Source organism: Meleagris gallopavo, chromosome 8 (genome assembly GCF_905368555.1).
Source record: "Meleagris gallopavo chromosome 8, MGAL_WU_HG_1.1, whole genome shotgun sequence".
Lineage (NCBI taxonomy): Eukaryota > Metazoa > Chordata > Aves > Galliformes > Phasianidae > Meleagris > Meleagris gallopavo.
The window spans coordinates 20854848-20881407 of record NC_139411.1 but is presented as its reverse complement, the minus strand read 5'-3'; the positions used below and the strand labels follow the sequence as shown (position 1 = coordinate 20881407).

The window sequence follows — 26560 nt, the reverse complement described above, 5'->3', positions numbered from 1 at the left end:
CCATATTTAAAACTGCAGCAGCAGCACAAAATGCAAGATATTTATAGGTCAAAGATGACAGTTTCAGATGTTATGAAAACAAATAATGCTTTACTCTGTAGGTTTTAAACATAGTTCTTTGCAGTTCTAAAGCTCAGCAAAGGTTCATCTGCATTTTGAAAAGTTTTTTATTCAAAATCACATAAATAGCTTGAGGCTTGCTTAGTTTTCTCTTAAAACTTGCAGTCTTTTTTCCTACTTTTTTACATCTTTCCCAACATCTATATTGCTCCTTCCACAAGCTACTGCATATCACCTGCCTCCCATCACCTCTGGTCCAGGAGCTGCTCTCCCTCATACAGAACACATCCAGGAAAAAACAATTCAAGTCCTTGCAGCACAGCAAGAACAGAAATCAGCTATGAGAGTGGCTGTTTCTCCAGAGGAATATCCCAGTCTGCTATCACAATAAGTTTGTTTTTTTTTCTGTATTCTGATAAGCTTGCTCCCAGTTCTCTGCAGCCCCAAGCCTGCACCCTTAGCCTTTGCCCTTTTCTTCTTTGCCCGCAGGGTTTTTCGTCTAGGTCTCAGAAGTTACCTGTCAGTCTCCACCAAACTTCTCTGTGTCCAACTTGTGACTATAAGGTTTCTAGCAAAGGTTTTTCATATTCTGCCTTCAGCTTTCCCTCTCTCATTCCTTTTCTCTTTTCCTTTCCCTTCTGCCACATTCTGCATACTTTCAGGGAACCCTCTTCAGCATGTAAAAGTCCATGCTTCAGAACAGTTTGAAAATTACAAATTTCCCATTTAAACAAAGCTACTCTATGATTACTTTGTTCCCTAGACTAAACAACATTCTATAGAAAAGCATCCCATAAAATTAAATGCAGTTCAGAGGATGCAAAAGTTTATCAAATAACAACTGAATGTATGGCTGAATCAAAAATGTTTCTATTCTAGACCTATAACATGATTACTGACTTTACTGCTATTCACCTAAGTAATTTAAGGGACAACTCACTTCCTCAAATAGCCATCAGATTCCAAACATTAGAAAATAGCCACTCTTTCTGATTTTTTTTTTGTGTGTGTGCGCGCGTGTGTGTGTGCGTGATTATGTTCTTTTAATCACCATCCTGTTTTCACTTTAACTATTGAAATAGAAACAAACCTTTAAATAAAAGCAAGCTGTTTCTAATTCAGAATCTTCATAATAGCTTTTCTGTGCTTTCACTATTCTCTATATGGTGACTGTGTAAATGGTAGTTCTTTTGAAAATCCACAGGGCTTTTTGTGACTTGCTGCTAATGAACTGTGCTGTTAAACCTTTTGAGCTTTTGTGAAAAACAGTGACAGATTTTTCTGAAACTCAAATTAATTTCTAGTAAGTCCATCCCATTAAGTCTAACCTATTTACCAATCTGTTGTTTCAAAAAAAGCTCTGAGCTATGTGTTTTCTGATCACTCTGCTTGTGGGAGTTCTGTCTTCTGCATTCAGTGAACTTATTCCATTTGAAATGCTGTTTCATGTAACTGGGTCAATGATAGTTAGCTTAGGACCCAAGTGCAAAAGCCGCCACGTTTAAAAACCACGATGCACGTAGTGTTAGTTGTTCCATAACAAATCAGAAGCTGAACCCAACATGGATGATCCATTTTCATTGATTAGTAAAATAATGAAATCTTTGATATGCAAACAAATAAATGTTTACATTAAACTTGATCTGTTGTGATAAGCAGGATATACTTTACTGCTGCAGTATGCTCTACTGTAACGCAGTAGACATTTCAGCTTTCCATTTTTCTTAATTATATAAAGCACATAAATATAAAATATGTAAACTGAACTTCAAAATTGATGTGTCCTTTATTTATAGAATAGCACTCCTGACTGCCTTCTGACTTGATTGCATAATATAATGCAACCATACTGATCTGGAAATGATTGCTTTCAGTCAAACATTCGGTTCTCACTGCAAATCCAGGTCCCCTGCTTAACAGAGCATTCCTGGGGTGTACACTGATTTCAGAGCTCATTGCTTTGAGTTCTGAGTGTCAGTTTTTTTAAAAATGCTCTTGAAAATAACCAGATACGTTCAATCATAAGGGATATTTATGTAAGTGGATTCAGACAAATTTAAATGCTGTCTCATCACACACAGACCAGCTATAGTTCATAACATGTAGAACTATGATGTACCTAATGCTTTTCTGGGAACAGGTGATGTTTTCTGTAATTTTCCTGTAAGCACAGGTGTGGAAGGCATTTTTTCTTGACTAATATCGTATTTTTATCTATTTGGTTGTTCATTTTTTTCAACAAAACTCCACTAAAACTTCAGTTTCCTACCAGAACTTTGTATTTTCTTTTATGATCAGTATCCTTTCTCTCTCTAAATAGGAACTAGAACAATTGCTAATGATGGAGACTAAAAATTACAGAAAGACCATAAAGTTTTACCAGAAACTATTGCAAAAAGAAAGAAGAAACAAGGGTAAGATTACAGTAACTTGCCAGTAATAAAATCATAGAATGGCTTGTCCTTCGGGGCTTAGTCCTTCTCGTAGGGCTGTTCTCATTGAGTTCTTATCCCTGTCTGTATACTTATCTGGGATTGGAACCACCCAATTGTAACACCTTGCACTTGGCTTTGTCGAGTGTCTAGTATGTCATTTAAAATTTTTTCCCTGTATATCAGAGTAATTGATGTTTTTATGCTGTGTGTGCTTTCGATTCAAAGGTCCTGAAACTAAATCTATGTTGCCCAAGTTGAGAGGACAGCTACAAGAGATGAAATCAAGGGTGCAGTTTCTTGAATTGGTGAAGAAGTATGTGCAGGCAAGTCTGACTTTATTTTGCTTTGGTTTTATTTGTAATTTCAACACTTCATCAGTGTCCTCGGCCGCTTAAGTCATGAGTATGAGCTGTGAAGTGGTTTGTGCCGAAGTGCCAAATTAACCGTGAGAGAATGATTAAATTAAAGATAGTTGATACTGGTACTATTTAAAAAATAAAAATAAAAATAAAATTAAAATGTTATTTGGCTTTGATTGAGTAGAGTGTATTTTACATTTATGCATATGATGCAAAAAGCATCTATTTTCTTGTGTTTTATTTTTACGTGGCTTTGCCTCTCTGAGCAGATAATGTATGCAGAACAATGGGGTGTGGAATCCAGTGTACTTCCTACCATCATTCACTTTGGGAGAACTGACACCATGGATGAGGCTCCCACAGATGAGTCATCAGTGCTTGTTTACTATAACACAGAGAAACACAAGTGCAGTAATCAAAATGGAATAAAAGTTCTGCAGGCTGGGACACCACTTGGTTTAATGGCTTATTTATATTCCAGGTATAGTGTGCTTTGCACTTGCATCCTTAATTGGGAGGGGGAGTAAGAAAAAAAAAACAGTGTATGTGATAAGTCTTGGTTACTCAGCACTATATAAATTATCCTTTCTTGTATCTAGTTCAGTGTTATTTCTGTGCGTGTTTATTTGCAGAAATGGGCGTAGAATTGTCAAAAGACAATCTTATAGGAAATAAGCCAAACTGCTAACTTTGAGTTTGTTTAAAACTGAAGCAACTTATACTAAATTGAGAATTAATAACTTTAATCTTTATTTATCCTCTACTTATTTGAAGTTTAGCTCTAACAGTTGCCATGGAAACATGGCTTAGTTATTACCAGCAGTTTAATAATTCTTTCAAAACATATAATTTGAACATTCTTACTAATATGGTCTAGATGTGAAAATGTAGGTCCTTGGGACTGATATAGATTGCAACCTTGTCTCAGGGCCTAGGTTGGGAAAAATATGTTAAAAATTATGTTAAAAATTATGTTAAAAATATGTTAAAAATTATGTTAAAATAGGTTAAACCTCAACTGAGGTGAGAACAGTGTCCTTCTAAGGTACCCCAGCAATAATAGTATGGAGATACCACATGGGTCTCCATCAGGAAATATTTTCTTGTTTAAAATATTTACCTTTTATGCTCTTATAATAGAAATTTTAAAATGGCATCAACTGAGATCGTAGAAACAATGGCATTAAATGTGCTCTTCTGCAGAATGCAACTTTTGATTATAATAAAAGTGTCAAAAGTTCTCCACAAGATTCAAAATAGAGAAGTTTCTTTTAAAAACAAATTATAATATTACTGTGGACAATTAAAATATGTGTAAAAAGAAAACAAAAACAAATCAAAAATTTCCGTAGGGCTTGAGAGACTTAAATCTCTGCTATTGATATTTTGAAGATTTTTGTCGTTGCTTTACATGAGAAGAAATTGTGTTCTTGCTTGTCTGAAGCTTTTCTTTTGCTTCACAGAAATGCAGTTTTAGAAGGCTATGTGCAGCAATTTCTCTACACGTTTCGCTATTTCTGCACACAGGAGGAATTTTTGCAGTTTATTCTTGATCGAATTAGCAGCACTTTATCCAGGTACAGTAGTTTCCTATGAAAAATATTATCAAAGCACAGTTGATTTCCCCTCTTCATCCCTCCTCCCCCCCAATGGCAAATAGCTGTTTCTGAAAATAACTACTTAAATAAATTCTGTTTTTGATGTTTGTTTTTGTAAGATTCTCTTGCCATGTGAGAGTGAAATTGGAGCAAGTGCTATATTTGGCAATATGCTATCTTTTTTAATCTTCTGAGTCTTAATTTTCCTAGTTGTTCAGTGTTGAGTTGTAAGTACAATGCCAACTTTGTTTCTATAGGGTCATGAATTCTGGAGACATGAAGCATAAGAATAAGATAATACTGTCAATACTACATGACTTACAGACTTTCCAGCATTTATTTTTAAATTGGAATTGGGTATTAATACTGATGCAATAATTTTTATTTTTTTCTCACTAGTGCAAGCCTGGATCCCTCCTCATCACTTACCAAAATATGTAACCGCAGTTTCTACATCCTGCAGGCTTGGATTGAAGACTGTTACAATGTAGACTTTGCAACAAATGCGAACCTTTTATGTACCCTAAAAGAATTTATTGCTTCCAAGGTAAAGCAGAAACTTCAATGGAAGCTTCAAAGAAGGAAAAAAAAAAAAATACATGGTGGATGTAAGGTTGTTGTTACGAAAAAAAAATCTGTCCTTATTACAACTAAAGTATAAAAAAGACAATACTGTTTTTGACAGTCATGTGGCTGATTTTGCGCAGACCTGAATCCTATAAGTATTTTTTGTCTTGCTTATAATTTGTCAGAAATTGTGTTCAATATTCTATTAGCTTGTTTTGCGTTTACAGGTTGCTCCATTAAATGGGTATGGTGAGCACTTGTTGTCATTGCTTGAGGATGCTTCTGCCAGGAAAAATGGCAGTTCTCAGCAGTGCTCCAGTATGGAGAAAGGTGAAGAAGAAGAGGAGGAGGACAGAAAAACATTACACTCCATATGTAAAAAGCTCTCAGAAGATATGTTCAGAAAGGTATGTCCTGTCTTTAGACTGCATTGTGCAGAAGACATTTCCATATACTGTTTTCTGACTAAAAATATAGAATATCCAGCTCAGGGTCTACATTCTGGTTTAGTAACATTTGTATACTTCCATTTTCAGTTTTATTTTGAAATAAATTTTATTTCAAAGCCTAAACAGTTATAGAAATATGGGTTTCATTTTAAGTCTTAAACACACTCTTATCAACTGTTTCAGTAATAATAGATCAGATCATCCAAATTTTGAGAGGAGTTGAAACTCTTTATTCTTGATACTAGTGTGTGACTCATAGATACTTAGAAACCTTTTTTTTTTTTCCTACTTGTCAAACATTAATACTTATTGAGTTATATATATGTGTAAGGCTATAAATAAAGTCTTGGGGGATGAGGAATTTCTTTCTAGAATTCCAAAGCTTGTAGCAAAAACTGACCTGAGCTATATTAACTGGTTCATATAGTCTGCTTCTGAAAGATAACGTCAGAAGTTGGAATATATATAGACTTCCACTGAAAAAAGATCTTTTTGCGAAGTGACCAGAATGATGCTTGAAAGTTAAGCGTATAAATAGTGTTCAAATGTGATTTAGAATCACATTTTTTATAAAGTTGCAGAATTCCATGGCTTATATTGGGGATTCTGTCAATGAAAGGCAAGACAAACAGGGAAAGTATGGATTTATTTTATTGTTACTGCATCATAATGATACTGAAAGCTGAAAGAAGGGAAAAGAATGAAAAAAATGAGTATTCATTTGGGAAGCACTGTTTGCTATGAAAGAAAAAGTACAAGAAATACTGAGACCTAAGAAGTTTAATATAATGTATAAAATTTGGGAATATATGCCATTATGTAGCAGTGAGCTTGAATACATTTTAAAATACCGATTGTTAATTGAGGTCCAGCAGCCTCCTGCTCAGACTCATTGATTGTGCATATTATACTTACTTAAAATAGTATGAATAAATCAATTCAGGTCTAGCCTTGAAGATGAACTGAAGAGTTTTGCCTCCACAAAGGTATTTCTCTAACAAAACATTTCAGATGGTTAAATTGAGGGGAGACTTATTTTGGCTTCAGAGAAGTTGTAGCTTTATGTATTTTTTTTCTACAGAACTTTAACTGGAAACTTTCCAAAGGTATGGGACCAATTGCACATTATCAGAGAGAGCAACTGTACACTATTTCATCGGTTTTGCCAAAGCCATGCTATAGCAGTTTTACAGAAGAATTCCCAGTCTCCTTTGCTAAAGCAGATGAAGTGGGACCATATCTTTTAACAGAATACAGTGTGCAACAGCTTTGTTGTCAACTGACATTACTGCAACAGGTACAAAGGACTAGGCTTACTTCGAAGTACAAATTTTATCTATCTTCTTGATATATACTCAATCTCCTTTCTCTACCTTTTCCTACCTCATTTCAAGCTTAGTAGGCTTCCACTGTTTCATTATTCTTTGGATAAAATACTTCATTTTTCTCTTGAAATCTCTACAGTAAAGTATAGAATGGGATAATACTATTCTTAGGCAGTGATCCATCTGATAAATTTGCTGAAGAGAGAACAAAGAAGAATGAAAAAAGAAATCTGCCATTTTCATCCTCTAGCATTTTAAAAGAATTGCTGGATCTGAAAACAGATACATCTTGTTCTTTCTGTTTAGGAATTATTTCATAAATGTCATCCAGTACACTTTCTGAATTCAAGAGCACTTGGTGTTAAAGATAAATGTGTTGCTGTACAGAAGTAAGTTTCTTATTTTAATTGTTCCTCTATTTTACTCATGTATAGTAACTTGTTAAAGGTGTAACAATATATCCAGGAAGAGAGAAATATTTAAAATATTTCATATTTTCTTTTGACCAAGCAGATGTTCTGGCTACATAAGTTTCTGAAATTTGGGAGGGTTTGTGTATATACATGTACCTATGCATGTATTCAAGATGATTTCTTTAAAATCTAAAATGAATCACGCCAAATTATTTCTGAAGACTTTTACTGTGGGGGTCACTTCAGACATTTTTTATTTTGAGGGAAGAAATTTCAGCATTACTGAAACAGTCTGCTTGATAACATGTGTGCATGTGACTGGGTAAGTGTGGGTGCATAGAAATGATCATTGTAATCACGGAATAGCTGGGGTTGGAAAAGAACTCGCAGGAAGGATAGTCCAGCCCAGATTCTTGAAGTAAAGCTGGCTAGAGCCTGAGGTTAATGTGCAGTAGCGTTCTGAATGTTAATGGACACTCCACAACCTCTCTGTGCAACATTCATTTTGTACTGTAAGGTAGATGAAGTATCAGTCTTCACAGGTACAAAAGAATTTTCCTTTAGTAGTTCAAATGTAGAATAGTTACCATGATTTGCTAAATGGTAGGTAATGTTTTCATCTGGTCACATGGAGTCAATTATATTAGATTTATGCTCTAGTTCTCACATACTCAGTGGATTCAGCTGGTTTCTAATTAGTGCTTGTTATAAACATTGCCTGTAGTAGACTTTTATGTCAGGGGATTCTTTTTTATGGATTGTTGAAGGGCAAAGCTTAAATCAGCTGGTTTATACTGATTTGGGTTTCAGACATGGGGAAACAGTGTGAAGCCACAATGTATCACGTTCAATTTCTTTAACGGTAGCTGTTTTTAGATAAGCTGAAATTACTGGCTGTTGTTTCATTAGTTGTATTTCTACCTGAAGAGTTTATCTGATAATGATAATGATGATGATGATGTCTTTGTATGCAGAAATGTCTACTGCGTGTAGTTTTTGTGTAATCATATATGATTATCTTGTAATTACAAGAGAAAGTAACATAGCTCCCTATGTACTTTGTAAAATATTATAAAGCCAAAGCGCTGCAAAATTATTGTAAATGATTAGAATTTGGTACCATTCCTTCAGAATCAGAATTTTCCTTGAAAACCCAAAGTCAGAATGACTTATCTTTGTCTTTTCTTCTACCTTTTTATAGAGCCATTTCTACTGAGGAAGTTTCCTTTAAAGTCTGTAATCTGTTTCTATCAAAGTGTATACAAGACCAGTACCTTATACAATTACTAAGAAATGCAGACAATGTCAGCACCTGGGTTGCTGCTGAAATTGTAACATGTCATACATCTAAGGTTTGTTGTTGTTTTGTTGTGTTATTATGAAATATTTATATGTTAATGTGTATACATATATATTAATGTTTAATGTATGACTCTCTATGTAGAGAGTCTGCAAGAACTCTTTTGAAATGTGCCTATGAAAATCGGCAGTTATCAACTTTTTTGATTGTCATTACGAGCTTCTGTTTTGGACGCTTTGTAGATTTTAAAACCTGATAGAAAGTAAGAAGGCGGTTGCCTGAGGAGAGGAGGTGAAAGATTTTAACAAAGGCATCAGTGAAAGAAAAGACCAAAACAGTGGTGGAGTTACTACAGTTACTACAGTCAACAATTCTGATAAGAGTTTCTGAAGGAGACTACCTCTGTCTTCTTTTCTTTTACTTTTCTTATTTTCAGTCATTTTGCAGATTTATGGTACGTTTCAGAAATATGTAATTAGGTTTCTGTTTGGGCATCTGCTATTTTTGTCAAAACCAAACAGTAGTTGAATACTGAGATTATATTGAAATCTCAGAATTGTGTATACTGCTTATATGCCTTCTTGATAGTTTAGCAGAAAGTCATTTGTTAAACTTGATTAGTGTTTTAGCTTCCAAACTGAATAATATCTTAGTAAATCTGTGTCTGTATTTGTACTAGGCAGCTACCAGTTGATTTCTTTCTAACCACTGTGAAAAATCTAAGTCTGCATCTGCTCACATTTATTTATTTTTATCTCTCAGAGGTCATACACTAAACCTCTCAATTCCCTTGTTGCTGTTTCTGTTGGATTATTTGGGTTTTTATCAGGCTTCCCTATTTTTAATTTTTTCTCAAACCATGTATGAGATAGAAAATTTTAAACAAATGTTTTAAATCCTAGCAGAATGTATTCTAAATATATTTTTCTACCAGACAATGTGGTACTGGTTGGTCCTATGAAGTCGGTGTGTTTTGACAGTTTTTAAATGTGTATGATCAGTATCAGGTACTGTATGTAAGCATATTTCAATGGGAAGTATTATGTTAGTCTTCATTTTCGTCCTGGAGTTTACTTTTAGTGACTTTTCAGCCTTGTAAGAGCAATATAATTGAGAAATTACCAGCAATAAGCCTTGGACTTAGCACCTTCCAAGACTTGCAAAGATACTTCGTTCCATGGAATCGTTAGGCCTATTTCCAATTCCAAGCTCAGTCAGTATACCATTAAAGCATATTCCTAGCAAATGACTGAATTGAATAGCTTCTAAATGCACATGAGCTGAAAAAAAAATGGTATATCTTAATTATTTTTTTCCAGCTGCAGGTGAGCTTGTTATCAAAATTTCTTCTCATAGCAAAGTCCTGCTATGAACAAAGAAATTTTGCTACTGCGATGCAAATCCTAGCAGGCTTGGAAAATCTTATTGTACGACAGTTACCAGTAAGTTTGGGACTCTCTGTTGTAACTATTTTGCCTAAAATAATCTTGTTCATATACGGGCATTAATATGGGAAACAAAAATGTGTTTTCTTTTATTATAAGGCCTGGAAAATTTTACCTGCAAAAGTAGCTGAAATAATGGAAGAACTCAAGGCTGTTGAGGTATAGTATAAAGTCTTTAACATAAAATATTTATTTGGGATTGAGGGAGACTCAAGCTCTAACTAAAGGAGTACCTCTGCAGGATGAAAGCCAAAATTAGTATTTTGAATTACAAAGGAGATTTTAAATTATTGTAGGACTGTTCTGTCTTAGTCTATGTTTGCATTTTCACCTCAGTTTTTCTTAAAAGTGTATCCCATGTGACTAAGAATCAAGAAAGTCTTTTCAAAGCAAACTATGAAATTAGATACTTTTTCCTGAAGAATTCTACAGGAGTTTTCTGGATGTAGTCTGTACTGAAAAATTCTAAAATGCAATTTTGGCTGTAAACTGGGATTTATGAAAAAATTGATGTGTAGTGCTCAGCACTTGAAGTGGAGAACTTCTTATAAAGATTAGCCTTAAATGTAATACATTACTTATCTGTGTACATCTTCTCATTAGGTCTTTCTAAAAAGTGACAGCTTGTGTTTGATGGAAGGAGAAAGATTCAAAACACTTCCAACAATTCCATCAGCCCATGTTTTAGCTATGCATGTCCAACAACTTGAAACTGGAGGATTCACAATGACAAATGGAGCTCACAAGTGGACTAAACTTAGGTAATTATTGTAGCTGTACGTAGGAGAGAATATTATCTAATGTGATAATGAGAGCTAATGCATTTCCCATCTAGCAAATTAAATCATTTCAGTCATTTTGACATCAAAGTGGACAGATACTGTAGAAGTAAATGTTCAATGCCTTTGTATTTCCTTTAAACTTTTCTTCTTCTGTCAACCGCAAAAGAAACTCATCTTTTTTTTTTATTATTATTATATTTTCTTTCAAGAAATATTGCAAAAGTTGTGAGCCAAGTTCATGCTTTTCAAGAGAATCCTTATACATTTACACCAGATTACAAGCTGCAATCTTACCTCAGACAAAGAATAACTCATTTTAAGGATGCAGACATTTCTGCTTTGGCAGCTGACAACTGCACCAACTTCCATCATATACCGGCAGAAAAACATTCTCGGAAAATCCAGGACACGCTGCGCAGAATGAAGGCAACATTTCAGTAATTATTTAAATTTCATCTGTTCTATTCCAAGTATAGAGTATAAAATAGGATTAAATTGACTTTATTTCCTGAACCAACTCCCAAGCAAATGCTTAAGTGAAGTGACTTAAAATATTGTCTCAGTTTGAAATGGGTATATTACTTAATGTGAAATAGTAAAAAAACTGACTAATTCAATGATTCTAATGAAGTATGATTCCTTGGCAAGTGGATAAAGGTAAAAGTAAAGAGAGACTAATTTTGTCACTGTCCTTTTGCATAAAAAAATAATTAGCCTACAGGCAAAATATCTGCAAAGTACTGTGGAAGCAAGTTATACTTACAGCATCTGTTGCAAAATTGGCCTAGAATTGTTCAGACTGTTTCATTAAATGTTGAATATATTTTTATATAAACAAAGTACATTTGTATCCTGTCACCGTGTGCATATAATTCAGGGACGCCTCTACTATCCGTTGCCTGTTGGTGGTTTTTATTTTTATGTTGAGTATTGTAAAACCATGTTTGACATAATAATTGGCTATCATTTCATTCGAGCATACTATGAAGGGAGAGGAATACCATGTTGTAACTTTTTTTTTTCTTTTGATTTTACTGTCATTGAACTAACCTGTATCCACATGAAAGTACACATTCATGTTTCCACAGGAATCTAAATATTAACACTTTGTTGCTTTGCTTCTGCCTCCATGGTGTTGTGAAGAGAGTAAACATGAGTTGCTCTTTTTCTGTTTTTGGTACAAAAATCACTTTGCCAATTGTGTATGTATGTATGTGGGCACATCTTTTGCTTCCTGAGGTTGCTCTTGTAAATTGCAGTGCTCCAGCAGCATTAAATAGAATATAACTGTATTAAATTTGGATATGCATCTTGTAAAACTTTGGTGCTAACCTATTTATAGAGCTTATGCTTACAGATATCTAAACAGCAATGAAAAGTGATGCTTTAGCTAGAAAGTTTGTTGAGCTATCCAGGTTTATGCAAAGTCAAGATCTTAAACCTACAAGTTAATTAAGACTACAAATGATTCTACCAGAGGAAACAATGGTATTATTGGAAGAGAAGTAGGAATGGGCAAGAACCAGATAAAAGGAGCTCTGTCCTGAAAGTGATTTGCTGGAAATGTATTTTAAAAAGAAGAAAAGTTAAATTTTGGGAAAAGCAGATGTGTACTAATTGCCTTGGCATGTTTTAATGATGGAGAAAGATAGGAACTTGCACATCTGTAATATTTTGCAGATTGTACTATTGTAGTTGACAGAAATGCATGTGTACATGATAAATTGTAGTTTTTTCAATGCTTAAGAGAAAAGATTCTCCTTTTCTCATGTCAATGATGGCAATACATACCATCACAGGCCTTCTACTTCTCATCTTTCTAAACTGAACACAAGGTATATCTGTTCTTTCCATTAAATACTTGTTATTTTTTATGCTAATGTATTAGCACTAGACTGACACTTGTGCTCTTCTGATTTAGACACTAGAAAACTCAGCCTTCAACTGGATTTTCTTGCATTTGTTCTACTTTTAAGATGATTTCTTTAGTATCGTATGTATGTTTAACATGCCACTAATTGTAGTGTTCCTACTTATGCTTGAGGAAGAAAAATGTTTCTATTTTGATAAATTTAAAAAATATTTCTCTAAAAATTGCCAAATGTAAAACATTTAATCATTACCTCCTGTATTTAAATAATACAGTGATTTAAGAATGTGACAATAACCTTCTCTTATCAGAAATAAGTTCTCCATCAAAAATTTAACATTTATCTTCAGAAATAAGTTCTCCACCAAAAATTTAACATTTACTTAAAGCCACGCCTTGCCTTTGAAAGACAGAACTATTTGAAGTAGCATAAGCTTTACTAATGCAAAGAACTCCACAAGGTTGTTCACGTTATCTTAATAAATATAATTTTATATAGTTGTCAGTCAGGCTGTTGAAATTGTTTTTGTGAATTTACTTTATATTTTGCGCCCACGTTAATTAGGTCTTATATGTCTCACCATTTTTATCAAGATCTAAAGCAACTACTACATCTAGAAAATATTATTTTTATTCTGTGACAATTACTGGTGCTATACAAGAACTTAAAAGTCATTTTGTACCTTCTGCATAATGCTTCAGTGTATCATATTTAATGTTGCTATAAATGCATATTATTGAGGTATGGTACTACTTTGGGGTGTTTTCACCAAACAAGTATTTAGGTTTTTGTATTTAGACACCACACTACAACTACAACAAGTGTAAATATTTACTGGGGGGGGGGGGTAGGTGGAAATCACTTTTGCAAGGAAACCAGTCTTATTTTTGTCCATAAACACAGATGTATGCACATCTTATATTATCTGACACAGATTTCTCAATAAAGTTATGTCTAGCATCTAATGGTACTGCTTATTTATGAGTAATGTGCAGCAGGATTTGGGCTAAACTTTTCTATCTCTGGGGGTAATGTTCCTTTAAAAGAAAACACAGGGCATGACATGTGAAAGCAGCAAGTTCTGTTCTATCTAGCTGGCAGAAAACATTGGCATCAGTAACTGTATTGTATAAATAAGGGGCTATTCAGTCTGTCCCCACTCTTCCATTCTAACGCCAAATTATAGTGCATGGAAAAATTGAGCTTGTTCTATCAGACAGAATTACCACCAGCTGTCCTAGTTCCTTTTTTCTACATATCCCTCGCTCATCTTGGTTTCGTGGCACTTTTTTTTTCAGACAGTGACCCAGAGTTTCTTCAATGAAATATTCTCCATATTTCTATTTCTTGTGCTCATTCCTGTGCATTGGTGCTCTTTCTGTGCACCTTTGCAGGTTTCTTTTCCCAAGCTCCTTGTTTTTTTTTCAGAACTTCTGCAAGAATGCTGGAAACTGTGTCCTAGTTACACTAGCTGCATTTGAAAGCAGGTTTTCAGGATCCACAGCTCCAATACTTCCAGAAGCCTGTCAGGAAATGTGGATGGATTCTGTTGATTACCAGGAAGTATTCTGTAGAAGTCTGGATCAAGAAACTGGAAAATATTTCATGAGTCACCACTGATTCATAATTCTGGCAAGTTTCTTTCCTTGAAAAATTTTCAGCCAGTTCTAAACTTTGCTTTTCTATATTTCTCTGTTGGATTTGTTTCTTAAGCGTTACTCAGACACATAACTTCTCAGTAAGTGATTTGCAAGTGACTAAAATGTTAAGAAATCTGTTTCTAAATAACAAATGAATAAACTAGAGTTTGAAGAGAGGGAAGATAACAGTCCTTCAGTGATAGGCATATGGGTTGTTTTTTCAGTCCTTGATATTACAGTGATAGAAAGACTGTAGATAAATGATTTTCTTTTCTCATAGATGCTTAAAAGCAATCCAATGTATATTCATCCTTACAACACAAAAACTTGCTGCATTCTGTTTAAAGTTTTTTCTTCTTACTTTCCTTCTTTTTAAGCAAATCTTTCTCAAAAATGCTTTACATATAGTTATTTTAAAATGCATTTTGAATTTGAGAAGGAATCTGAAAACTTTGGAAATGCAGTTTGAAAACTCAAATCGCATAAATCAAACTGAATTGTTAGAGTGCTCATCTTTGGGATGTGGTTTACTAACAGATATTGTTCAACTATGAATTATTTTTTGTCTTCATTTACTAATTAAAAATATAAATATTATAAATGTAATAAATTTGCAGATAATCATCTAAACTGTCTTGTAAGTCCTGGATCTTAGCTGTAAGATTACTTTATTTCTTTAATTCTTCATTCTAATGTGAGAGTTGGTCTTGTTGTCCTTATGTTGACATATGAAATGAATGAACAGAAATATATTCTGTTTTTTGATAGATATTGAAGTAGTAATGTGTTTTATACTGGTAGAACTAATATGTCATAATGAAATGAAGGGCTTGAAGTACTGGGTGATTTGAATTATTGTTACCAAAAAGGTGTACTTTGGAAGGCTTGACTGGGCACAGTTGAGCATAAACATCAGACTCAAAATCTCTGCAAATGGATGCTCATTTTTGTTCGTATCTCATAAAGATCATAAACATAAACAGTAGTAAATTATTCACTTCTGTAATGGATATTCTGTATTTTTTTGTAAACAAGCAAGGGAAACAGGACTAGGAAATAAAGCTGCTAAAAGTGGCAAATCTGCCATTGTTTGGATAATCACTGAATGATTGACAGTAGCTTGTGAAAATGAAAAGTTGTATATTGTGGGACTACCTGCACTTGGTGTTCTTGGTGCCTTCATTAACATGTTCTGTTTTTTGAAGATGAATTAAATCTGTTGGGCTCTGCAAGCATGCTAAAGACCAAGATTAAAATGATATTGACAACTTGAAATAATGAGCCAAAATAAAATAAGGTATGTTCCACAGACAAGTGCAAGGTTCTGTGTGGTAGGTGGGAATCATCAGCTGTTATAGAGTAGGATTACTGTTCTGTTTTTGTGGAAAAGGGAAGGTATAAATAAACCTTTATGCTGAGGAGGAAGTGTCTTGATGTCCCTTCAGTGTCTTGATGCAGAGAACTGAAAGGGCAAAATGTGTGAAGATAAAGGCCAAAGAAAACAGGTGACTCCTGAGATGAGTGTATAGATCTCCAGACATCAGCACAGTAACAGCTCTCCATGAAGGTAAACGGCTTGACAAAATGTCTTTACAAAGTATTGAAAGGAACAAGAATGCATAGGAAGGAAAGACAAGAGGAAAGAATACTGCAAGTACTATATACTAAAAGGTAATTCAATATTGCACATAGTTGTTCTGAAATGTACATATCTTTTCCTGTGTATAAATTAAAAGAGCTAGATGCCATAGGGTCTTTAGAGAATCATGAACCAGAAAGAGTATGTGAGACAATCAGGTTACTATCTCAGATTTTACTGTGATTAATAGAGAGCAACTAGTTGAAAATCTGAACGTAAAAAGCAGTCAAAAAGAAAGTTACTGTGAGGACAAATAAGAAACAATTCATGATTGAAAGGAAAGAAGGAGATGAGAGAAACAGGATAACATCAGTTGATCAGCTGGGTTTCAAAAAGCAAATTTCAGTATGTTCAAGGGTTTAGTACATAAGATTCTGGGGAAGGGATTCTAAGGAAGTTTCTTACAAAAAGAAAAAAAAAAAACAAAAAGGTGAATGCTGTTCCAAAACAGGCTATATTTTAAATACGGAAACAGCCCATCCTCATGTAAAGAGAAGAGGACCAGCAGAGCAGTTTGACTGCATGGGCTCATCAATGATGTGACAGGAAAAAAAAAAGAAAAGGGAAGTACTGAAAAAGGTAGAAGCAGGAGAAGCAAAAAGGAGTGAATTAGCAAGAAAAATAGAAAAGAATAGCACAGCAGGTTAGGAATAAAACTGGACAGACAAAATGCTATTGCCAACAATAGATAAGCAAAACAGTAAGGATGGATTCTTCAAAAATTTTGTTACATAGAGTTCTTTGCTGATCAGAAGAGGTGGATAACTGTTAGATGGTGGTAAAGCCATTTGCTGTTTCACAGCCTGCTCTCTCAACAATGCATGCTGTGATCAAAGTTAATCAGGAACTAGGAGTGAGAATGGGAGTCTATCATGCTAATTTCGATTAAAAAAAAAGCTGATTAAATCTGTTCAATAGTGAATAAGGAGCAAAACTGAAATAATCTTGGTGGTGTTGTACTTTCGATCTAGGGAGAATGTGTGAGTTTCTGGAGAACTAGGAATGAAAATAGTAATCAAAATTGGGAAAAGGAGACAGGAATAAGTGGAGGGGCAAGGTAAAGAGTATGTCTTGGGGAATTACACTGTCAGCCAGATTAACTTTGATACCAGAAGAGATACTAAAAAATCTACTTGAAATCTCTACAAGCTTAGAAAATAATTTTAAATGCTATCATGCATTTGTCCATAAAGTAATTTTTGAAAAACCTAATGGTCTCATTTGTCAGCATAACTGTATCAATATGTGGGGAAAAAAAACCCAGCATACTGTATGTTTAAGTCTATAAATCTCTTTACAACAGATTTATGTGACCTGCTTATGTATTGGGTTGTTAATATCCAGGTGAATGTACTGTTAGTTGGGTACACAACTAATTAGTCATTTCAAAGACTAATTACTACTGCTTGTTAAACTGTGAAGATGAGGGGGTGTAGTAGGGGTAGGGCTATCCATATTAGGATAGGGCCTGGATCCAGCTGTGTCTGGGATTTTGACTAATGATATGGAGGATGGACTGGAAAACATACCCATGCAGCATAGAAGATTAGAACTCAAAATAATTGTGATAATGATTTAAATTTAAGCTCTAACTCCTATATTTTAAGGGAAAACTGTGAAATGAAAAACTAAGGAACTCAGAAAAGAAACTCTTGGGACCACAATGTATCACAAACTGAATATGAACCCATCTGTAGAGTTTTCCAAAATGAAGAAAATAAGAAGAAAAAAAGGCAAGAAGACCTGAGATGTACTGTGAGAGAGCCATATATGACAGAAGGTAATTATTTTGCTCTATTTGGCATTAGTGGACATCAGCAGGAATAGTTTATAATTTAGACACTGCATTTAAGAAACAGACAAAACAAAAGAGACCGGAGGATAGCAATTAAAATAGTATTTTTTAAAAACACAGATTATAAGAATTAGACTTAGAAAAAACTATGTTGAGTAGGACTTTGTGTGTGTGAAATTTTGCTGTAAAAAGTTTTATGTAGCAAGGAAGAGAACTAGTTTTCTCCATGCTTCGTGAAGTTCAAAGCAAGAAGTATTAATTTTGAAGCAGAGTTGATTGTGTTTCAGTTTTTACATTGGAAAGTGTCTTGTTGAGCACTGGAATAGGGGTACCCGCCTGCGGATCCCCTTTCCTGTGGATCTGTGAGAACAGCTCAGATCAAATTGTGATGAGTGTACACACACATCTTCTTGTTCCTGTCCTTGAGAATGCAGAGGGACTCAGCAGTGATCTTCAGCCCTTTCAGTGTTTTCTATGAAGTGGATTGGACTAAAATTCAAATGTTTACTTGCAATTGGTGAATATCTTTCATCAATTTATTAATTTCATCACCCTCCAGTCACAAATTTTCAAGGTTTTTATTACTATTTTACCACTGATATGTAGCAATATAATAGGTGTGGGCAGAATGTACATTACTTAAACTCGTGCAGGAGATGTTACGGAGGAATGCAGAATTTCAATTATATGCTTACGTTAATGTAGTGGGAAAGTGCCTTAATTCTAAAAGCAAAAGAGAGGCAAAAGCCCTCCGTGCACATCTGTAAGTCCAGAGAAAGTGGAAAGCAAATTCTGGCGGTCTTCTCTCACCGCCAGGAAAGCCACTGCCTCGACTAAATTTCTCCAACTTTTCTCCTTCCCTCGTGCGGCAGTTTCCTGCATGTGAAGTCTTACTACAACCGGGAGATGGCACAAGAGAGCCTTCCAACGTTTCACGATGTACGCGCCGCACTGAGAGCAAAGGTATTTTAAAAAGTGATTGACTTTCCAGGTGACTATGTAAAATCTGTTCTTTAGAAGCTGGCAAATGTAAAATAGAAGAAGCATTTGCATCCCATTTGTAAAACTATATGTGTAACTGCTCCCTTTAATCCTATATCTTTAAATCTTAAAGTTTCCTTCGACTTGTGAAGCCTGTCAGAGGAAGTACACTGCTTTGCTTGGGATGAACACAGACACTGAATCACATATTGTTAGAGTAGCTAAGCATCTTACCTAACTGTATTCCTGCCCTCCCCCACTATGTTCTCACTTTTCCCTTATTATTAAGCTGAGAGGAAATGTCGGGACGTCTGTGCTCCCCTGCTTTGGTGTGCAGTGGAGGCAGAGGGTCAGTTGTCCTCTGTTGCTATAGTTCTGCATTATTCAGAGTTAAAGTTTTCTTCTTCAGCTAATAGTAACCTTTCCAGAGTGATGTAAGTGATTGAAATAAAGAAAATAGGAAGAAACAGTGTAATGTGAGAAAGACAGAAAAGGGGAAGAAATAATTAGAAATATGAAATGGAAAAGAGCTTTGAAACCCATTTTTGAAATAGGTAACATTCTCATTGATATAAGGAAGCTGGTTTTGGAGCAGTACAAAGATCTGATTTGTGTTGGATGAATAAAGAGTCAGTAAAATGTTTTCACTGCTCAGACGTGCAGCATTGTAGAACATAGACCAGGATGGGCACAAAGGGTGACAGATGACCCAAGGTAGCCTAAAATTAAGGGGGAAAAAAGATTATGTGATAGCTGAAAGTGAAAGGTTGCTTTCTGGAAGTGATAGTACAGCTGTATTTCTTGAGAAGGAATTTGCAAGAAGCAGAAAGTGAAAATAGTGCATGAAATATTCTGTTATCAGTTTTACGTTAAACGAGCTGTTAAATTTAATTACAGAAGTTCCCACATTGGGAACATTTATTCTTCAGCTAATACTGACAGAGAAAAAGCCCTTGATGTAAAGCACCTGAAAAAGCCTCTCAGATTTTGACAAGATTTTAAGGTATTTCAGTGTTTTGTTTTTGTGGTCTTGATCAGACTGACAGTCCAAGTGACCTGAATAATTGTTAAAACCAATGGGACTCGTGAATTTATGTATACACATTATTCTGCATAGGTGTATTTTGAATTCCTGTATAATTCATAGTCCTAAAACAACCCAGATCCCAAAACATATTAGTGGACCTAACAATTAATTCCCATTTATTCTGAGAGATAGGATCATTTCTAGGGTCCCTTTTCATGCTATTTTTTTAAAGTAGTAGTTAGAAAATTATCCTTGCTAGGCTATGAAGAATTAAACCAAGTCCAAACTTTTGAGCAGTTTTGTCTGAGAAGTGTGTCCATAGAGACATCTCTCAGTTACAGTATGACAGCAATGACCACCAAAGAAGGATTTGCATGCCTGAAACTTGGCTGCTTTTCAACTCTAATAGTTTTTTTGTAGTTAGAAATAATAACAATGATAAATTTCTGCTGGTAACCCTGCCTCTGTAGCAACAGCAGTACATGTTTAAATATAGTTCTGATTTGTAACAACTTTGAATTCTTTTTTAATCTGGCTAAACTGGGTAAGAGCTTACTAAAACCAATCCAAGTAAGTGTTTTCTTCCTGTAGAACTTGTATTTTTTAAAAGATTTCACTGGCTGTTCAGATTCTGGTAGCAGCCTTATAGTAAGGGGATGTAGGAGCTCCCAGCATTTTGAGCACTGTGTTGATTTATATCAGTTCTAAGCACAAAGAGAAATTTAATTTTTGTCTATGCCTTGTCACTCTGTTTGTTCCAGGCTCTCCTGGTATTTCTGCACATGTGGTCTTTTCATTTCTCATGGAAAAAATAGCTCTTCTTCTGTCAGGGAGGAAAGATATAGTAATTGATGATAAAAAGGTTACTTAAAGGCCACTTGTAATGCTTTTAAGTCCTAAAGAGTGATTTCTCAGAAATAGCAATGGTTGGATGAACATGCCAGAACTAAGATCACATACGTGGCACAGCAGCTGCCAGCAGCCCTTACTTCAGTGGGCATCTCTCAGAAGGAATTATGCATGCCCATAGATGAACACACAGATGAATCCGGCATGTCCTTAGCTGCCTTTTTACTGTTTTATTGCACCACAACCCCACTACTCCCAACAACCACGTGCTCACTCTACTCCAGTCTCACAGGACTCTGTTGTAACAAGAAAGAGTAACCTACTCTTACAAAATAGCAGTTCCTTTGGTCTTCTGCACCTTTGCTGCAGCAAGGCAAAATGCTGGCAGCCTTCTCCATTACCTCTTCTGAAGGTGCTTGGAAGTTACTTTCCCTTCAGTTCTTTCAAAGCTTCAGAGGGAAGTAGATGTCTCAGAGCACAGTCCTTCAGGTTAGTCATCTGGCTCAGTAGGGAATTGGCCTTTGTATTGGAAGATGTAGAAAAGCATTTCGTGCTCAAAGGCTGGACTGCTAAACCAAAATATCTGCTATCAACTGCGTAGTAGGCATCCAGGTAGGACTGCCCTGCTCTGCAGAACCTCCTTAGACTGAGACCAGTGTCGTGTAAACACATTTCTAGAGGGCTGTTATGTTGGTCCCATCCTATACCAGCCAAACCTCTACAAAGCCATAACTTGCCCACTTTGACTGCAGTATCTGCTTGCAAAAAAAGACAGTGGTCTGTGTAAAGTGACAAATCTCAACTCACTGTAGTTTCCCTGAATGCTAAAATGTTTCCTTCTACATCACCTCCCACATGATGGCTGGGCCTGGGCTGGCTTTTGTCATTACTATCCTCAGTCTCCTTTGGCCTTCAGGAGTTGCAGTCATTTATTTTCATGCTGAAGGTCCTGAGTCCATAGAGAGAACAACTGTGTTTTGTACAAACAACTGCAAAACTTACTGTCATTTTATTTGCAAAGCAGATCTTATGACTTTTGCTAGTGACAGTCGTGTCTGTGTCTGAGCTCTTTGTCTCTCAGTCTTTGTAGCAGCAAAGTGAAGGGGCAATCTCTTCCTGCTTATCTCTGCAAAAGCCCAGGGACATCAGTGTAAGCAGATTTTTGACCCGTTGGCAATATCACCTGATTCTAAACACAGTATTTCAGAATCACGCTTTTGCATGAGGTTTTCAAACAAACACCTGATGAATAATGCATAGGAATAGAAAGAGCTTAAGAAACATAGATAAAATAAACTGTTAAATATTGTAGAAATGGTTACATTCAGAAATCATCTGCCATCTATCCAGGGTGCTTATACAATTTATGTATAATGGAAATGACACTTGGTTTAACCTTGTCACACTATGATCAGTTTGTGTCTCTTAGCGCTCAACGATTTACACTATCTTTTCGCTGTGACATTCGCCTCAGTAAAATGCATTAATGAGCCAGCAGTGTGTAAAGATGTAATTTGTAGCTCAGATGGTGAAAATGTCTTCAAATTTGTAAAGAAATGATGTGACAGATGCACCAGTGTATGCTAAAATCTGAGATTTCTATTTTATAGAACACCATCATATGTCACATATTCTTTTTTTCCAATCCAACAGCTTGCCAATGCCTTTACTATTGACAGAACATAAAGCTGGTGAAGTCCTACAGATAGACTATTTTATATATTTTTATACTTATAAACATAAATATGTATTTATTATATGTATGCATGCAGCGTATATAGTATACCATGTATGATTTATATGTATATATATAATACTACATAGGGGTAAGGGATGAAAATAACCTGGGCACAAGGGACTTACTTATTTCCTTGGGGTGGAATTTAAAGATGGCTAGATCTAACAACCATATTCTGAGTGAACAGGAGGTTGAAATGTAGGTTTTAGGAATCATAGATGAAGATGGTTTGAGTAAAACTACTTACTGTATCGATTTAAGTAAAAAAAGATATGAATTTATACTATTAAATTTGAAAACTTTGAAATATTTAGATGCAAACTGAATAGGAGGGGTTCAATCTTTGATCCCCTACCTCACTGACAGCCTAGGAAATAGAGCCTGGGAAATAAATTACATTAACTATGACCAGAGAAGCAAATGCTAAGTCCAAACAGGACTGGCAGAATAACAGAGCAAGCAATTGGATAGACAGCAAAGCACTGATTTTGTGTACAGGTGGCAGTGGATGGGTGTGAGGTGGAAATCTGCAACACTGATGGGCAGATCAGAACTGCAGTCACAATTTCTGGAGGTGAGCTGATGTCAGACAGGGGTGGGATGGGCATCCTTAAGGCACCAGAAACTTTTTGTCAATGTACTGCTGAGGCATTACTGCAACAGCCAAGTACTGATGTACATAAAACCCAAAATGGATGGGAACACTTCTGAACAGCACACATAAGGTGGTAAGGGGAAAGACGTGGAGAGTGAGATAGTAGAGAACTCTGTGGGTCCTGTACAGCTGGAAAGATTGGGTAAGGAAAATACGGCACGAATTCTGTATATGAAATAGAGCAAACTCTAAGGAATAATTGTCTTTTTCTGATTCTTTAGTTCAGAAAACTGCTTTATATAAGCAGCCAGGAGCCGGCCCATACAACCCAACAGCCTTGCCATTTACTTCTTTCTGGTTCACAACTTTTTCCTTCTCTCTGGTGTCTATGCTGCGATGCTGCAGCTCCAGCAGCACGCAATGCCTGCCTCGGGCTGTCTGGGGAGCACGGTGCTCAGGCCAGAGAAGAGAGGCTCAGAAGATCCATTTAGACAGAGGCTCGTCTGCTTGAAATGAAAAAAGCCGTCTCTCGAAGACCCTTCGAGCCCGGGGGAGCGGGTCCTTGCGCGCTCCCCCGGGGTGCATTCCCCAGTGCCATTTGAGGCCGCTCAGCACCATAAATGCCATTTGCATCGGGATAGGTTGCAACAGGAGCTGTAAATCACTGACGGTGGAGCGAACACCTCCAGGGGCAGACACGGCGGAGCCGGGCCTCCTCGAGCTGTGGCAATGTGTGAACGGTATCTTTTGTTGAGGGGGGGACTGATGGCAATTAGATGATACTTATCTGGCTCTTTGATGTGTATTTATACAAACAACGTTTTCCTCCGGGACTTGAGGTATAAAGGACTCGTGCTTCCTCACACTCTCCTTCTCGGCAGCTCCAAAACGCAGCAGGATGACCAAGGCCCCTTTCTCTGTGGAGTGGCTGTCCCAGAGCAGCCAGGCCCCCAAAAGTCCCACTCAGGGCACCCCGCACCGAGCATCACCCTCGGCCGCCGGCCGCCGGCTCGCCTCAGGCTCCAGACCCGGACTGAGCGAACGGAGCAAGGAGAAAGGCGCCGGGAAAGGCGGCAGGAGCAGCAGGGAGCCTTCGGCAACACCCCCAGCTGCAGGTAACTGCGGCCACCGGCTCACTTCGGGATGGGAGGGCTACACGAGCTGTGTGCCTCTCCCAATCCCAAAGGGATTGAGGCGGACGGGTATCCCTAGGGCCTGCCTGACCCTTTTTTTTCTCCATGTCCAGGTGCAGCGGGGCAACCCCCAGAGGAGCGGGGCCGCGAGTGCTCGTGCCCCGAGGAGCCGAGGGGCGGCCGGCGGCTGCGCACGGCGTTCAGCGCCGAGCAGATCAACACCCTGGAGAGCTCCTTTCAGAGGCACCGCTACCTGGGCGCCGCCGAGCGCCGCAAGCTGGCGGGCAGGATGCGGCTCTCCGAGGTGCAGGTGAGCGCGGTGCGGGGAGCCGGGATGGACGATGGGGTGGGAGGTGGCTGATGGTCTAGAAAGGGATCTCAATTCTTGCCCCGCTCCCTTTTCCCTCAGATAAAGACCTGGTTTCAGAACCGCCGAATGAAGCTCAAGAGGCAACTGCAAGAGTTGAGGCCGGAACCTTTCTGCACTCCACCGCTCCCTTTAGGACCTCAGGTGTCCCTGCCACTCACCTACATGGCCCGGCCGCCACCTCTACCCGGTCGTGAGGCTGCCCCGGGGGGCTTTGCCTTGGCAGCATTGCCAGCACCTGCCCTGGACATCAGCAATGCCTGCAGAGCACAGCCTGTGGGCTTCTGGGCAGCTCCCTGCTTTGTAGGATACAGGGACCCCAGGGCTTTCTTGCTGAGTGTCTGACCCGCTGGTACGGACCGTGACTAAGGAGAATTTGCACTAATATTTAATAACTATATCTGGGCTGCCCCTGCCTGCATCTGCCTGCTGGAGTAGTTCTGGTGCAGCGCTGAGCAAGATATTGATCGACGATCCAGATCATGGACTTCAGGCCAAGCTGCCCGTCAAGTTCAAACATAGTGGGGTAAATGGTAGCATAAATGGAATCACCTAACAAACCTTAACATTTTTTCAGTTTTCATCTCAATTGGTCACAAGGACTGCAGAACTACTTATCCTGCCCTGAAAGAGTTCCTACTCATTAAATAAAGCACAGTCCTTATTTTCTAAATCTGTCCAGGCCCTAGTAGGGAAAGAATAATCTTTCTTGTGTTATACCTTGCAATTTACTGAGGATACATACAAAAAGCATGAATTTCCCTATTCCCTTTAATGGCTGTCCAATCTCTCAGCTGCTTCCCATATGGCACTTCAGGAGGGGGCTGTGCTTTTAACAAGACATGTAGATATATCAGGAACTAGTTACCAGTATTTACTACTGGGCCTGCAATGACAGCAGAATTTGTAATGGAGACCTTGAAATAGCATATGGAATATGATTTTTAGGATATAAAAAGTGGCTTTCTATAAATATATGAAAATACCTCACCACAATTTCATGGGAGCCCTCAGTGGATTAACAAGGGCCTACTGCGTAAAACAGATCTTGGAAAGATCTTGAATCTTGGGATCTGGCCTTTCAACTTACAAGTGTCTCAGCGTCTTGCATGTGCCTAAGGGGGTATGAGGGTGATTATCAAAATAAATGCAACATTTCAAAGCTATTTTTATCTAAATGGCAGTAAAGTTTGTTACCGTTGTGCTGTGCACTTTTTGTTTGAATAATGCTCACGATTTGATAATGTCTGAAGATTTTATTAAAATGGCCTGATTTCAGGCTAGAGAAAGGGCTGTGAAAAATTATCCTTGATTGATGTAAGTGTAAATCTTTCAAAGCTGATTGTGAGCTAACATGAAAAGATAAATAAACATTTCCATCACTTCAGAACTGGTCTCCGGGGTTTTTAGAAGATTTCTGGTGCACTTGTAATGTGGGATCTTATCATGAATGGTCTGAAGGTTCGCTGTTAGTCATTCTTGAACACAAATATTTCGTTTTTATACAGGGATCACTGTCATTTTGAATACATCCACCTGGTTCAAAGTAACTTGTATGTCCCTCCAAAGGCCATAGCCCTTGATTTTTCTGTGTAGCTCCAACATTTGGAAGTCTCCTTAATATTTTAATCCATGCTGCATTTGTTTAGTCTTTTGAGGTTACTATTTGCTTACAGCTGCACTGTTAATGTGGCTCTAATGCAAAGGTTTCAGAATAGCAATAAGGATTTTAGGTGCTATTGATCTTCCTGAGGCTTTTTTAGGAAGATACTAGAGTTTAAGGAAATTTGTTATGAGGAGATTAAAAAAAAAAAAATCCAACTGAATGTTTATTTTTCAAATTCAAATATTATTAAATGACTGTATTGATTTGAAGGAAAAAAAATGGAAGGGAGAGAAATCTGAAATTCTATTGCTCTCTCAAATATCACTGGGAAACCGATGCCTCCAAAATGTTCTTCAATTGAGCAGAGACATTTTAGAGATAGCAATACACTCAAGATCGATAAATATACAAGTTATCTGGAAAAAAAAACTAAGGAGAGTCAAACTGACTATCCCATTTTTAAAGGGACAAATGTGGAGGGGTCTTTTAATCATGTTCAGCACAGGAGGAACCCAGATGGTTTGCTCACTCGGAATGCCATCAGAACAGCTCCTGGTGCTGTCTTAGGCCAGGCCGGAGGCACACA

The 26560-nt window shown here is 37.0% G+C and overlaps 2 protein-coding genes across 6 annotated transcripts in view; both read left to right on the top strand.

The window, feature by feature from the left end:
• KNDC1 (kinase non-catalytic C-lobe domain containing 1) overlaps positions 1–13569 on the top strand; it is a 59261-nt gene extending 45692 nt beyond the window's left edge. For all 4 annotated transcript variants that reach the window (XM_085229198.1, XM_085229197.1, XM_010714578.3 and 1 more), the window contains 13 exons: positions 2381–2474; positions 2721–2818; positions 3124–3335; positions 4318–4431; positions 4852–4999; positions 5247–5426; positions 6550–6765; positions 7100–7182; positions 8408–8558; positions 9826–9948; positions 10051–10110; positions 10555–10712; positions 10943–13569. In XM_085229198.1, the coding sequence (XP_085085324.1) occupies positions 2381–2474; positions 2721–2818; positions 3124–3335; positions 4318–4431; positions 4852–4999; positions 5247–5426; positions 6550–6765; positions 7100–7182; positions 8408–8558; positions 9826–9948; positions 10051–10110; positions 10555–10712; positions 10943–11174 (1869 nt within the window). In that variant the 3' untranslated portion in view covers positions 11175–13569. The remainder of the gene's footprint in view (positions 1–2380; positions 2475–2720; positions 2819–3123; positions 3336–4317; positions 4432–4851; positions 5000–5246; positions 5427–6549; positions 6766–7099; positions 7183–8407; positions 8559–9825; positions 9949–10050; positions 10111–10554; positions 10713–10942) is intronic.
• Positions 13570–13703: 134 nt separating this feature from the next.
• Positions 13704–25758, top strand: LOC104911983 (uncharacterized). 2 transcript variants are annotated; one of them, XM_085229202.1, is made up of 5 exons: positions 13704–17663; positions 18551–18641; positions 23750–23983; positions 24115–24311; positions 24411–25758. In XM_085229202.1, the coding sequence occupies exons 3-5, from the start codon at positions 23767–23769 to the stop codon at positions 24711–24713; spliced, it is 717 nt and encodes a 238-aa protein (XP_085085328.1). In that variant the 5' UTR covers positions 13704–17663; positions 18551–18641; positions 23750–23766; the 3' UTR covers positions 24714–25758. The 2 variants fall into 2 exon arrangements, with proteins under 2 accessions (XP_085085328.1, XP_085085327.1); XM_085229201.1 differs by having other exon boundaries at positions 23150–23983.
• Positions 25759–26560: the final 802 nt, after the last annotated feature.